Source organism: Stegostoma tigrinum, chromosome 8, assembly GCF_030684315.1.
Source record: "Stegostoma tigrinum isolate sSteTig4 chromosome 8, sSteTig4.hap1, whole genome shotgun sequence".
NCBI lineage: Eukaryota > Metazoa > Chordata > Chondrichthyes > Orectolobiformes > Stegostomatidae > Stegostoma > Stegostoma tigrinum.
The window spans coordinates 76,978,992-76,994,415 of NC_081361.1; the positions used below are offsets into that span (position 1 = coordinate 76,978,992).

Consider the following 15,424-nt stretch of genomic DNA (forward strand, 5'->3'; position numbering starts at 1 on the left):
CACTGAATACTACAAATATCCTGACAGCATTCCGCCAATAGTACTGAAGACTTATGCTGCTTAACTTGTTGCTCCGCTAGCCAAACTGTTCCAATACAGTTGCAACACAAGCAACTACTCAACAATGTGGAAAATTACATGGGTATATCCTGTGCACAAAAAGCAAGGAAAATCCAACTGAGCAAATTACGATCCCGTCCGTCTACTCACGACCTTCAGTGAAGTGATGGAAGGTGGCATCAACAGTGTTAACAGCAGTATTTGCTCAGTAATAACCTACTAGTGATAACAACGTGTAGTGCTGGATGAACGCAGCAGGCCAAGCAGCATTGTAGGAGCAGGAAGGTTGACATTTCGGGCCTAGACCGTTCATCAGAAATGGGGGAGGGAAGGGGGTTCTAAAATAAGTAGGGAGGAGCAGATCGAATTGATGAAGGATAGTGGAGAAGATAGGTGGAGATGGAGCCAATAAAGGTGAGTGTAGGTGGAGAGGTAGGGAGGAGATAGGTCAGTCCTGGGAGGACGGACAGGTCAAGGGGATGGGATGAGGGTAGTCAGTAGGGGATGCAGCTTGAGGTGGGAGGAGGGGATAGGTGAGAGGAAGAACAGGTTAGGGAGGTGGGGATGAGTTGGGCTGGTTTTGGGATGCGGTAGGGGGAGGGGAGATTTTGAAGCTTGTGAAATCCACAAGTTGTAGGGTTCCCAAACAGAACATGAGTTGCTGTTCCTGCAACCTTCGGGTGGCAATGTTGTGACACTGCAGGAGGCCCCAGATGGACATGTTGTCTGAGGAATGGGAGGGAGAGTTGAAATGGTTCACGACTGGGAGGTGCAGTTGTTTATTGCGAACCGAGCATTGGTGTTGTGCAAAGCAGTCCCCAAACCTCCATTTGGTTTCCCCGATGTAGAGAAGGCCACAACGGGAACAGAGGACGCGGTATGCCACATCAGCAGATGTGCAGGTGAACAGCTGCTTGACGTGGAAAGTCTGCTTGGGGCCTGTGATGGGGGTGAAGGAGGTGGTGTGGTGGCAAGTGTAGCGCTTCCTGCGGTTGCAGGGTAAGTACCGGGTGTGGTGGGGTTGGAGGGGAGTGTGGAGTGGACAAGGGAGTCATGGACAGAGTGGTCCCTCCGGAAAGCAGGCAAGGGTGGGGAGGGAAAAATATCTTTGGTGGTGGGGTCGGATTGCAGACGGCAGAAGTGTCGGAGAATGACGCGTTGGATCCGGAGGTTGGTGGGGTGGTACGTGAAGACGAGGGGGATTCTTTTTTGGTTGTTCTTGTGGGGATGGGGTGTGAGGGATGAATTGTGGGAAATGCAGAAGACACGGTTAAGGACGTTCTTATCACTCGGTGGGGGTGCGGACCTTGAAAACCGAGGGCATCCGAGATGTATGGGAAGTGGAGTGCGTCATCCTGGGAGCAGATGCGGCAGGGGCGAAGGAATTGGGAATAGGGGAAGGCATTTTTGGATATTGATTTCTAGGTTATCCATTAACCGATATCCATTTCAACTCCACCCCACCCTCAACTGTGTCTCCCACATTTCCCGCAACTCATCCCTCACACCCCGTCCCCACAATAACAGCCAAAAAAGAATCCCATCGTCCTCACATACCAACCCACTAACCTCCGGATCCAACGCAACATCATCCGACACTTCATCCATGGCCTTCACTCCATCATAAAAGGTCAGACATGAGAACGTTTGCCAATGAATCAGTGTTCAGCACCATTCACGTCTCCTCAGATGTGGACTGAAGCAGTCCATATTCAAATACAAACAAGATCTGGACAATATTTAGACTTGGGCTGACAAGTGGCAAATAACATTCACAACACACAAATGCCAGGCAACGACCATCTGTAATAAGTGATAATCAAACTACCTTGACATTCAATGGTATTATTATCATTGAATCCCCCACTAACAACATCCTTGGGTTACTATTGACAACCAAACTCAAGTGGACTCGCCACATAAACAGAGTGGCTACAAGAACCAGGTCATAGTCTAGAAACACTGAGGCAAGGACATCACGATTCCCCACATCCTGTCTACCATCTGTAAGGAACAAACAGCAATGTGACAGAATACTCCCCACTTGCTTGGATGCGTGCAGCTCAAACGAGGCTCACTAAGTGTAACACCATCAGGAACTTAGCAGCCCACTTGATTGGCATCACAAGCATCCACTTGTTCTCAACCAACACACAGTAGCAGCAGTGTATATTATCACAGGATGCACAGCAGAAACCCAAAAGATCCTTAGAAAGCACCTTTCAAACCCACAGCCATTTCTATCTAGGACAAGGCAACAAATACATGGGAACACCACCTGCAAGTTCCTCACCAAGCCATTCACTATCTTAACATGGAAATATAATCGCCATTACCTCACTGTCATTGGATCAAACTCCTAGAATTCACTCCGTCAGGGCACTACGGGTTAACCTACAGGATATGGGGTGCACTGGTTAAAGAAAGCAGCTCACTACCAACTACTCTAGGGTACCTAGAGAAGTAGGAAATGCTGGCCAGCCAGCGACAGCTACCAACCAGGAATATAAAAGAAACGGGGTGCATTTAAAAACCAGAAGATAACTAAGTAAGTAATAAGTGGGGAGAAGCTGAAACATAAGGGTAAGCTAGCTGGTAAGACAAAAGATTGAAAGAGTTTTTTTAGATACTTAGAAAAGGCAAGAGCAGTGAATGGACAGCTGACAAGTGAGGATGAGGAAGTAGTAATGGAGAACAAAGAAATGGCAGAGAAACCAAACAGGTACTTGGCAGCAGTTTTCATAGCATACCAAAACTTCAAGACAGCCGGGTGTAGAGGTGACTGCAGTGGCCATCCAAGGAGATGGTACTGGAGAAGCTAGAGAGACTGAAGGTGGATAAAAGACCTGGACGTCCCAGAGTTCTGACGGAGATAGCCAAGGAGATGGTAGGGGTATTACTGATGATCTTTCAGGAATCACTGAAGTCAGGGAGGATCCCAGAGGGCTGGAAAATGGCTAATGTTGCACCCGTTTCAGAATGCAGGGACACAGAAAACAGGATACCACAGGCTGGTGAGTCTGACCTCAGTCGTTGGTAACATTTTACTGTGTGATATTGCAAAATACTTGGAAGTGTGTAATAAAATAGAGCTGAGACAAGCATGGCTTAGTCAACAGTAGCTGACAAATTTGATTCAAATTTTTGAGCAAGTAACAAGCAAGTTACACAAAGGAGAGCCAGTGAACATGATCAATTTTGATTTCCAGAAGGCCTCTGACATGGTGCTACAGAGGACCCTGCTGGGCAAGGTGCTAGCACAGAGAGAGGATTGGGCCAACTGGCAGAAGGTAGGGGGTGTGGATAAAGGAATAGTTTTCAGGAATGAAAGCAAGTGACTAACTGAGTTCTGCTAGGATCAATGTTGGGAATCACAACTATATTAAAATATCAGTGATCTGACCAAAAGAAGTGAGGACATCGTTGCTAAAGTTTGCAGATGGCACAAAGATAGGTGTAAGGGCAGATAGTGTTAAGGAAGTGAGGAGGCTTCAGAAGGACTTGGACAGACTAGGACAACGAGAGAAGTGGCAGATGGGTTACAAAGTCAGAAAGTATGAGGTTATGCATTTTGGTGGGAAGAATAGAAGCATAAACTATTTTCTAAATAGGGAAAGGCTTTGGAAATCTGAAGCACAAAGGGACTTGGGAGTCCTTGTTCAGAATTCTCTAATGATTAACGCGCAAGTTCAACTGGCATTTGGGAAGGCAAATGCAAAGTTATCATTCATTTCATAGAATCCCGATGGTGTGGAAACAGACCATTCAGCCCAACAAGTCCACACCAACCATCCGAAGGGCATCCCACCCAGACACACCCCCGATCCTTCCTCTGTAACATTTCCTGTGATTAACACACCTAACCTACCCATCCCTGAACATGATGGGCAATTTAGCATGGCTAATCCACCTTGCCCGTATATCTTTGGAACCCATGCAGACACGGGGAGAATATGCAAACTCCACACAGTCACCCAAGGGTAGAATCAAACCCAGACCCCTGGTGCCATGAGGCAGCAGTACTAACCACTGAGCCACCGTGCCGCCCTAGAGGGCTAGAATACAAGAGCAATAATGCACTGCTGAAGTTAGAACATAGAACAGTACTGCACAGAACAGGCCCTTCAGCCCATGATGTTGTGCTGACCATTGATCCTCATGTATGCACCCTCAAATTTCTGTGACCATATGCATGTCCAGCAGTCTCTTAAATGACCCCAATGACCTTGCTTCCACAACTGCTGCTGGCAATGCATTCCATGCTCTCTCAACTCTCTGCGTAAAGAACCCGCCTCTGACATCCCCCCTATACTTTCCTTCAACCAGCTTAAAACTATGACCCCTCGTGTTATCCTTTTCTGCCCTGGGAAATAGTCTCTGGGTATCAACTCTATCTATGCCTCTCATTATCTTGTATACCTCAATTAGGTCCCCTCTCCTCCTCCTTTTCTCCAATGAAAAAAGTCCAAGCTCAGGTCAACCTCTCTTCATAAGATAAGCCCTCCAGTCCAGGCAGCATCCTGGTAAACCTCCTCTGAACCCTCTCCAAAGCAACCACATCTTTCCTATAATAGGGTGACCAGAACTGGACACAGCATTCCAAGTGCGGTCTAACCAAAGTTTTATAGAGCTGCAACAAGATCTCACAACTCTTAAACTCAATCCCCCTGTTAATGAAAGCCAAAACACCATATGCTTTCTTAACAACCCTGTCCACTTGGGTGGCCATTTTAAGGGATCTATGTATCTGAACACCAAGATCCCTCTGTTCCTCCACACTGCCAAGAATCCTATCCTTAATCCTGCACTCAGCTTTCAAATTCGACCTTCCAAAATGCATCACCTCGCATTTATCCAGGTTGAACTCCATCTGCCACCTCTCAGCCCATCTCTGCATCGTGTCAATGTCCCGCTGCAGCCTACAACAGCCCTCTATACTGTCAACGACACCTCCAACCTTTGTGTCGTCTGTAAACTTGCTGACCCATCCTTCAATCCCCTCATCCAAGTCATTAATAAAAATTACAAACAGTAGAGGCCCAAGGACAGACCCCTGTGGAACACCACTCACCACTGACTTCCAGGCAGAATATTTTCCTTCTACTACCACTCGCTGTCTTCTGTTGGCCAGCCAATTCTGTATCCAGACAGCTAAGTTCCCCTGTATCCCATTCCTCCTGACCTTCTGAATGAGCCTACCATGGGGAACCTTATCAAATGCCTTACTGAAGTCCATATACACCACATCCACAGCTCGACCCTCATCAACTTTTCTAGTCACATCCTCAAAGAACTCGATAAGGTTTGTGAGGCATGACCTGCCCCTCACAAAGCCGTGTTGACTGCATTTGATCAAGCCATGCTCTTCCAGATGGTCATAAATCCTATCCCTCAGAATCCTTTCTAACACCTTGCAGACGACAGACGTGAGACTTACTGGTCTGTAAAAAGTTGTACAAGGATCTGGTCAGACCACATTTGCAAGCAGTTTTGGGCCCTGTATTCAAGGAAGAATACACTGACGGTGGAGGGGATCCAGGGGTGGTTTACAAGAATGATCCCAGGGATGAAAAGCTTGTCTTATGAGGAGCAGCTAAGGACTCTGGGTCTGTACTCAGTGGAGGTTTAAAAGGGGGCACCCGTACAGGCAGTGAATTCCAAATTCCCACATCCACATCTCCTCTAAACCTTCTGTGTTTTACATTAAAGCTATGTCCTCTGATCACTGATTCAATATCAAGGGGAAAGGTTTCTTCTGTTTACCTGTACTATGGCCCTCAATTTTATACATCTCAACCCTCTTCCCTCTAGTCGAAGGAAAATAAAACCCAGTCTATCCAATCTCTCTTCAGAAAAAATTCTCCAGCACAGGAAACGTTCTGATAAATCTGCTCTGCAAACTCTCCAGTGCAGTCAAATCCCTGCTTTGTGGATTCTTGACTGCACACAACACTCTAGCTGTGGCATAATGAATATTTTAAACATTTCCAGTATAACCTTCTCTTAAACATTATACCTTGTCTAATAAACACAAGTATAACATATGCCCAATTAGCCATTTTGCCCACCTTAAGGGACCAATGTACATGCACACCAAGATCCCTCTGAACTTTAGCGTTTTCCAGGGTCTCACCATTCATTGTGTACCTCCTTGCCTTGTTTGTCCTGCCCAAGTGTATCACCTCATGTTTATCTAGATTAAATTCCATTTGCCACTTATCAGTCCATCTAACTAACCCATTTACATCCTCTTGTAAATTATGACCGTGTTCCTTATTATTTGCCAATTCAACTTCTGTGCCACATCGGCAAGCTTAATCATCAACCCTCCTATATTCATAAGACCATAAGATAATAGGAGTGGAAGTAAGGGCATTCGGCCCATCAAGTCCACTCCGCCATTTAAATCATAGCTGATGGGCATTTCAACTCCACTTCCCTGCACTCTCCCCGTAGCCCTTGATTCCTTCTGAAATCAAGAATTTGTCGATCTCTGCCTTGAAGGCATCCAACATCCCGGCCTCCACTGCACTCTGCGGCAATGAGTTCCACAAGCCCACCACACTCTGGCTGAAGAAATGTCATCTCATTTCAGTTTTAAATTTACCCCCACTAATTTTAAGGCTGTGCCCACGGGTCCTAGTCTCCCCGCCTAACGGAAACAACTTCCTAGAGTCCACCCCTTCTAAACCAACCATTCAAGTCTAAATCATTCATATAAACCACAAACAGCAAAGGCCACAACATTTGCCCCATGTAGGGCTCCATTCGACACACAGAAAGGCACCACAACAATCACCCTGTGCGGTTATTGAGAAGATTTGTAGCTTGGGTTGTGGATGAAGTTGTAAACGTGCTCACCAAGCCAGTGTGTTTGGTTGCAGACATTTCATCACCCTACTAGGCAACATCATCAGTGCACCTCCAGTGAAGCACTGGTGTTCCATCCTGCTTGTTATTTACATACCTCAGTTTGCTGGAGTTGTTGGTATTACTTCCGGTATTTTCTTCAGTGGTTTGCACAGCGGGTCCAGTTCAACGTGTTTGTTGACGGAGCTCCGACTGAAATGCCAGGCCTCCAAGAATTCCCTGGCACGTCTCTGTTCGGCGACTGACGAACGTAAAGGACCCCATACCCACAACTAATAAAACTAATGTAATATACAAAACCTAATGTAATATACATGCAAGGACTGTGAGAATCAATACATAGGCCGAACTGAAAGAAAACTGGTAATGAAGGATATACGAGCACCAACCAGCCACCAAGAGGTATGACCAATTCTCACTGATCTCAATACACATAAAGAAGCACACGACTTTGACTGGGGCAACACATCCATAAATAGCATATGCCAAGCAGGCACATGCCAGGGAATTCCCAGAGGCCTGGCATTCCAACCGGAACTCAGTCAACAAACACTGAACGGACCAGATATACAAACCACTGAAGAATAAAACCAGGGTACCAACTACCCCAATAAACCAAAGGCATATAAATAACAAGCAGGACAGAACACCAACACTTCACCAGAGGGAAACTGGCAAGGTTACCTAGCAGGGTGACAAAACATCTGTAACCAAACACACCGGCTCGGCAGGCAAACCTGCAACCTCGACCATCCTGTGCTTCCTGCTGGTCATCCAACTGTGGGTACAATTTACCCACTTTCCTTGGATCTATATGGGCCCTTACTTTCTCATGGAGAAACTTTGTCAAAAACTTTGCCAATTCAAAAATTCAAACAAGTTGGTCTGACATGACCTTCCCTTAAAAAAATCTTGCTGACTCTTCTTGATTAATCCCTGCCTCTCTAAATGCAGATTAATTCTGTCCCTTAGAATTGCTTTCAATAGTTCCTCCAGCAAGGTTAATCTGACTGGTCTGCGCTTCCCCGGTTTTTCCTTTGCTCCCTTAAACAGTACTACATTGGCTGTTTTCTAGCCAGAAAGGAATTGAACGTTTTTGCAAATGTTTTCTTTACAAGATTCAAGTGAGCATATATCCAGGCGACATTTTACACCATATGCTTTTGGGACACCGACTGTTAACATATGGTTTAGGGCTGGCACAACTAGTGGCATTAATGATCTCTGCCTCCTTTTATTCATGGAATAATGATAATTAACTGGAATGCTGCAACTGGGTGGCAAACTGGTTCACCTTCTTTGCAACCAGTCATTGCAATGTAGCATCTAAGAATGCTCACAATCTTATCTGCTCTATCATTTGCCTCTAGAGTGGAGCCTGCTTACTGGATTTCCTTTCAGAACACAATTTTTCATATCTTGGACCTCTCCCATTTTTCAGTCTCAGGAGGGACTACTAATAGTTTGATTCACTGCAAGGATTAGTATTCTCTATTTTGCCACTTGCCTTTGACTTCTCATATAACAACATTTTACCAATTGCAACTAATTATGCATGTGCACAACATTTAATCACTATTCCCAATTTATCAATGCCCAATCAATTAGAATGTGCATGTATATCGAAGTAGCACTTTTACCTTCCAAATAAATTTAGAATTTCATAATCTGAAACCTTTTTCAATGCTAACTCAAATCACAAATGAGGCGTGTTTCTCCATGAAGTTTAAGACGTTACTGCAAAAGTTTTAGGGTGATTGTCGTGCCCAAAGGTTATACTAAATTCTGGAATCAGGTACCTGTTCTGGCAAGAAGACATGAGCTTCTAAGAAATTACATCTATGCATTTAAGTGTGCTCAAAGATATGTGTGTAATATCTTAAGTCCTTCTTTTCAAATGTTTTTGTAAAATAGACAGATTAAATCTATATGAATGACCTCCAAAGAATCAAAATATACGATGTCTTCATCATCATGGTCACTGTAGCGTGCAACTATCAGCATACTAATCTCGGAAATTTCATGAAACTCCTATCTAAATTTTGGGTGTTGCTCTGATGCTGTTCAGCACTGTTTTATTTCTGAAGACTTACTTTCAGTCAAACAGCAGAAGTTGAGGAGACCATAAAATCTGCAGCACGCAGCTGGAGTATGTCAGGTGTACAAATTTGACATTTTAATAGCTGTTATTGTGCTCTGGAGGGAACATTTCCAGATTAGTAAGGAAGAAAACTGACAAAATAAACAGAACAAAGGTAATAAAGTAAAATGTATTAATCAAGCACTTCACACTAACATCTGTTCTGAGTTTGTTATTCTTGGATTTGCTCTAAACTAAATTAAGTTATTCCTGTATTGAATAAGCATGCATTAGCACAGTAAAACAAAATATCAGAAGATATTCTGAATGGTTCACTGGGTGAATGCACACTATAGGTGGAACAGGTTAAAGATACTAGGGAAGATTCAGGTTCAATATCTGCATTCTACATTGAGTTAACAGTTCTCATGCAGCACACTGGGTACATTAATCTTAACAAGAAGCAAATGAAAATCAACAAAGCTTTCACAATTCTAGTCAGTAGCTGTTGCTGGGAAATGTAATGTAATTGTCAACACCAAAATGTACCTGAACCAACAGCATTCTCCATTTCCCAGTATTAACATTCCTCACTTTGAGCAGATAATTGTAACTTCTCAATCTCTTAATACTAACTGTGGCAATGGGGCTAGCAAAGGGTAAGAAATTACGTGGTTATGAAGGTTGAAATAGGTTAATCTTGATGATGGCTAAAATGTAGGTTGAAGCTCAGCTCAATGCCCAACAGGATTTTCTGAAGGCATATTTAGCATATAGGTTAGTTCTCCCAAATGCGCTTGCAAACATAGTTCAGCTAGTTTGCATTCAGTACCTCACCAGTCAAAACTACTTTAGAGCAAACATTTCAAACCTCTGCTGCAAGGAATCATTGGGAAAGTAAATAAATAGCTTTAAAATCCTAATTGTATCGTTAAAAGTTTGTTGTTCCAAGGGATGTCAATTATTTATAATTGACTTATGATGAAGCACTTTTTAGTGCTTAATTTTAAACTGTGTGAGATGTGAAACTTACCACAGGTGTATATCGGTAAGAACATGTCTGCATCAATCAATACCCACAATTAGCCCTCACTGAACAATAGCTTCCTCCTCTTCTCCTGGTATTGTCAAAACAAAACATTTTTTTTTCTGCTTGGAGCAAATAGTCTTAACGCTATAGTTCCTAAATCGTTTTCATGACATTAAGAATAATGAAGACATAGAAAATACTTGAATGCATACAATGCCTTTGGCAAAAATATTGCAAGGAGCTTTACAGAAGCAGTTGGAAAAGATGACCAAGAAGTTTGGTCAAAGAGGTAAGCATAGAAGAGTCTCATGAAAAGGAGAGATGGGAAATTTCGAGGAAATTCCAGAACTTTGGAAGTGAAGGCAGGGAAATTGCTTGTTGCAAAGAGAGTGTTAATGTCAATCAATAATAGATTAAAATTTCAGAACTTCAACAACGTTATTGTTCCAGGTTTATATTTTATTTCTTAAAATAAAGTGGGCCAAAGAATGGTAAATGAAGTTTAATTCAGACAAATACGAGATGTTGCATTTTAGTAAGACAAACTAGAGCAGAACTTACACAGTTAACTGTAGGGCCCCAGGGAGTGCTGTCGAATGGAAAGACATGGGGTGCAGGTACATAGTTCTTTGGCACGTTTGGCTTCACTGGTTAGAGCACAGAGTACAAAAGTTCAGACGTCATGTTTCATCAGTACAAGACATTGGTCACATTTGGAGTACTGCATCTAAGTTTGGTCGCCCTGCTACATGAAGAATATTATTAAACTGGAAAGGGTATAAAAATGATTTACAAGGATGTTACTAAGACTGGACGTCTGAGTCATAAGGGGAAGCTGGATAAGCTGGGCCATTTTTGCCTTGAAGCACAGGAGGCTGAGGGGTGACCTTATCGAGGTTTATAAAATCGCAGGAGGTGAATAGCCAAACTCTTTTTCCCAGGATAGGGGAGTCCAAAGCTATGGGGCACAGTTTTAAGGCAGAAGGGGAAAAGACTTAAAAGGGACCTCCAGGGCAAACATTCACACAGGGTGATGCTCATATGGAAGCAGCTGCCACAATAAGTTGTAGAGGCAGGTACCATTACAACATTTAAAAAACATTTGGACAGAACAAAGAACAAAGAATATTACAGACCCTTCGGCCCTCCAAGCCTGCGCCGATCCAGATCCTCTTTCTAAACCTGTCACCTGTTTTCCAAGGATCTGTATCCCTCTGCTCCCTGCCCATTCATGTATCTGTCTACATACATCTTAATTGACGCTATCGAGCCTGCCTCTACCACGTCCGCTGGCAAAGCGGTCCAGGCACCCACCAGCCTCTGCGTAAAGAACTTTCCCTTAAATCTTTCCCCTCCCACCTTGAAATCGTGATCCCCTAGTAATTGAGTCCCCTACTCTGGGAAAAAGCTTCTTGCTATCCACCCTGTCTATACCCATCATGGCCAGAACTCTCTGCAGTATTCTAAATGTGGTCATACCAAAGTCCTATACAACTGGACCATGACTTGCCAACTCTTGTACTCAATACCCTGTCCGATGAATGAAAGTTTGCCGTATACCTTCTTGACCAGTCTATCGACCTGCGTTGCCACCCTCAGGGTACAATGGACCTGAACACCCAGATCTCTCTGTGCATCAATTTTCCCCAGGGCTTTTCCATTTACCACATAGTTCGCTCTTGAAATGAATCTTCCAAAGTGCATCACCTCGCATTTGCCTGGATTGAACGCCATCTGCCGTTTCTCTGCCCAACTCTCCAATCTATCTATATTCTGCTGCATTCTCCGACAGTCCCCTTCACTATCTGCTACTCCATCAATCTTAGTGTCATCAGCAAACTTGCTAGACTTGATAGGTACATTGATAGGAAAGGTTTTGATGGATATGAGCCAAAGGCAAGCAAATGGAACTAGTTCAGTTTATAAAAACTGGTCTGAATTGACAATTTGGGCCATAGGACTCATTTCTGTACTGTACACCTGTTTTTTGACTAAAAAACACTTGTTGATTTATAATGTTCAAATATGAAGCAACAGGATTTACACATGCTTTCCACAACTGTGTCAAGGAGTTACTACATATTAGCAGGATCTGGCTTTGTTTTCAACATTAAAACGTCACCCTTTCATCTTTTATTCCTTTAGTTAATTTAGTAATGTTGCATTAATTTAGTGAGATTTTGCTCTTGTATTTAGAAAAGAGGAATGGGGGGACTAAATAGCTCTGAAAACTGGTCACAGGGATTACTATAAACATTCCACCACATGAACTTCAGAAATTCAGTAAGGTGGATCACCAATTTCTCAACAGCATTGGAGAGTGCAATTAATAAAGCAAATGGCATCTTGGACTTTATAAGGCTTAAACTACAAAGATCAGAAATTGTGTTAAACCTGTATAAAACTGCGGATTAACATTTTTCTTTTCCTTATTCATTCAGGGAATGTGGGTTTTACTGGCTGGGCTAGCATTTAGTGCACAATCCTAATGTACTTGAGGAAATAACAGGGAACTGATTTCTTGAATTGTTGCAGTTCATTTGCCATAGGTACACGTATAACACTATTCTAGAGGAAGCGCCCAGAGTTTGAACCAGCAACAGTGCTGGAATGACAATTATTTGCAAATTGGGATGGTAACTAACTTAAAGAACAACTTGCAAATGGTTGTTTTCGTATGTATCTGCTGCCCTTGTCCTTTTAGATGATAGGAGCGGTGGTATGTGCAGACAAAGAGAATTCACGAGGATGCCTGCAAGAATGACAAATTTCAGTGATATAAATTTGGGGAATTTAGGACTGTTCAAATTGGAGAAGGTTGATAGAAAAGTTGATCAAGGTACACAAATTCTTGTGGGATCTAGACTGAGTAGAAGAATGAAACTGTTCTCACTGAAGGAAAAATTGAGAACGAGTCGCCACAGATTTAATAATTAATTGGCAAAAGACAGAATTGAAATGAAGAAAATTTTTTTCATGCAGCAGGTGAATGGTATCCGCTCTTATAAGCATAGCATTCATCAATAGTTAATAACAGAGGAAATACAGGACATAATTTCAGAATCTGAGTCTTTGCCTGCAACTTCTCTCGAAAACCTGTGTCAGTGGCCAAAATATTCTGCCTTGAGCCCAATGTTAAAATGTCTTAAAAACAAATGCACTCAATTAGTTAACAGTTAGTTAAACAGAGTTTCTACTTACATTTTGGAATCTAACTTCAGCAGAAATCCCAGTCTATCATATTCTGGAAAAGAACAGAAAGATCTTTGAATTCAATGAACAAGTCCAACATTTCCCTAAATGTTAGATTCATTAATAATACTATATTGGTATTACTTGGTGCTGAATACTATTTTCAGTTCTTCACAAGGTTTGCAAACATTTCTGTTATCTTTAAATAATTATCTTGCAGCGAATTTCAGGGTCTGAAAACATTGCAAAAAGCTATTACCTCCAATCACCTTTGATTGGATATCCTTTGTGCAAACTGGAATATATATCCTACATGCAACCTCAGGTAGTTTCACGAGCCAAACAAACCAAATTTTGATGGCAGTATTAGATACTAGCAGTTAGTGAGTTTTAAACTTCATAAAACTAAGTTTTGCTCTCATTTACCATTTAAAAAATCCAATTGAAATTTCTCACACTGAAGCAGGATCTTCACTGGAAGTTCACTTGAAATTAGGAAGTTAAGGAAGACAGCTAAAATTGTTTGCTTTTGCACCTGGTATCAGCCAGCTCTTTTTCTTCAAAAAAAAGCAAGGCACCTTAGTGAGGCTTGGCACAGAATGGGACTTTGAACAGATTGGTGCAATTGATGTTTAAGAGAGTTGGGGAGAGGGGGAAAAAGAGCTAGTTTGAATTTCAGATTTTGAAAATAAAATTTCACCATTTGCCATTCTGTGATTTGAACTCACGCCCTTAGAACCATAGCCTGGGAATCTGGGTTCGTAGTAGTACGGCATTATGCTACTGTGCCCTCTAGAATGCAGAGCACTGAGATGTAGAAGGATCTGGGTGATCTTGTATGAATCACAAAGTAATTAGCAAAGCTATTAGGAATGCTCTTACTTATCAGAAGAGAGATGGAGTACAAAAGTAACGAGATTTTGCTTCAGTTACATAAATTCCTAATTACATCCATATCATCAAAGTCACAGTTCAAAGGATGAAGAATTTTAATTGCAAGATTATGCTGGAGAAAATGAGATTGAGGGGAGATTTGATAGAGCTTTCATTTGGATTTATTTATTTATTGTCTGCGTATTTTATTACAAAATACAGTGAAAAGTGCTATACAGTGTCACCATTCTCCAGTGCTATCTTAAAACACAGAAAAACAAATAAAAACATCAAATATTAGGACAGATAAATGAAGAAATAGTGAAAAGTGGTTTTCAACTTGAGACGTTTACATGTTTAATAGTTTTGGATTGATAGATAAATCTGGTAGATCAGAGACTTCCTGCCCATAAGTTAATTGTAAAAGCGTTATATCGGACACAATTTACAAATGTAGGTAAACTTTACTGGGTGATGTGAGGAAGTAATGTCATGCAGCATGGGGTTATATAAAACCACATCTGCAGTACTGTAGACAATATTGGTCTCCTTATTTACGGAAGGTTGTACATACATGAAAACAGATCAGAGAAGATTTACTAGACTTATACCCTGAATGGGCAGACTGTCTTGTGGGAAAAGATTAGACAGGATCAGATTATATCTGTTGGATTTCAGAAAAGAGGAGACTTGATTGAAACATACAAGATCCTAACTGGTCTTGACAGGGTAGATGTAGACAGGATGCTCCCTATTATGGAAGAAGCTGCAATTAGAGGTCACATTTTACAAATAAGGGGTTGAGTTTTAAGGAGAGAGAGGAAGAGAATTTTTCTTACAGAAGGTCATGACTGTTTGGGGCTTCCTTTCTTAAAAGGTGATGGAAGCAGATTCATCGAGTATTTTTAAGGCAGACTGAATAGATTCTTGGTAAGCAAAGGGATGGATATAATGACATCAGCAGTGATGTTTTCATGGCATAGAAACCTTGCGATAGTTTCTCATGATAATGAAAACTGCCAATTAAATTTACATAAACTTATCTAATTAGCACTTCAGAACTATTTCTACACCTTAACACTATCATTATTTTCCACAAGGCAAGTTTCTGAATTTGTGTGCACCAAATGCAAATTATGAACTAATTGATTTTTTATGTATTTAAGGCATTTCCTTGGAATCTCAGAAAATATAAATCATTCCTACGCAAAATTATCTTTAAAAGATAACTATGTGGAATTCCCAAGTTCAATTCGATAAGATAAAACATGTGGTGAGAGAACTAAGCAGACAAATACAGTTGCAAATACATTTGGACG

General features: G+C 41.9%; 1 protein-coding gene across 5 annotated transcripts in view; it reads right to left on the reverse strand.

Annotated features, from left to right (window-relative positions):
• The window catches only part of LOC125456234 (CMP-N-acetylneuraminate-beta-1,4-galactoside alpha-2,3-sialyltransferase-like), a 543,155-nt gene that overhangs the window by 363,803 nt on the left and 163,928 nt on the right, over positions 1 to 15,424 (reverse strand). For all 5 annotated transcript variants that reach the window (XM_059647998.1, XM_059647996.1, XM_059647999.1 and 2 more), the window contains exon 3: positions 13,242 to 13,284. In XM_059647998.1, the coding sequence (XP_059503981.1) occupies positions 13,242 to 13,284 (43 nt within the window). The remainder of the gene's footprint in view (positions 1 to 13,241; positions 13,285 to 15,424) is intronic.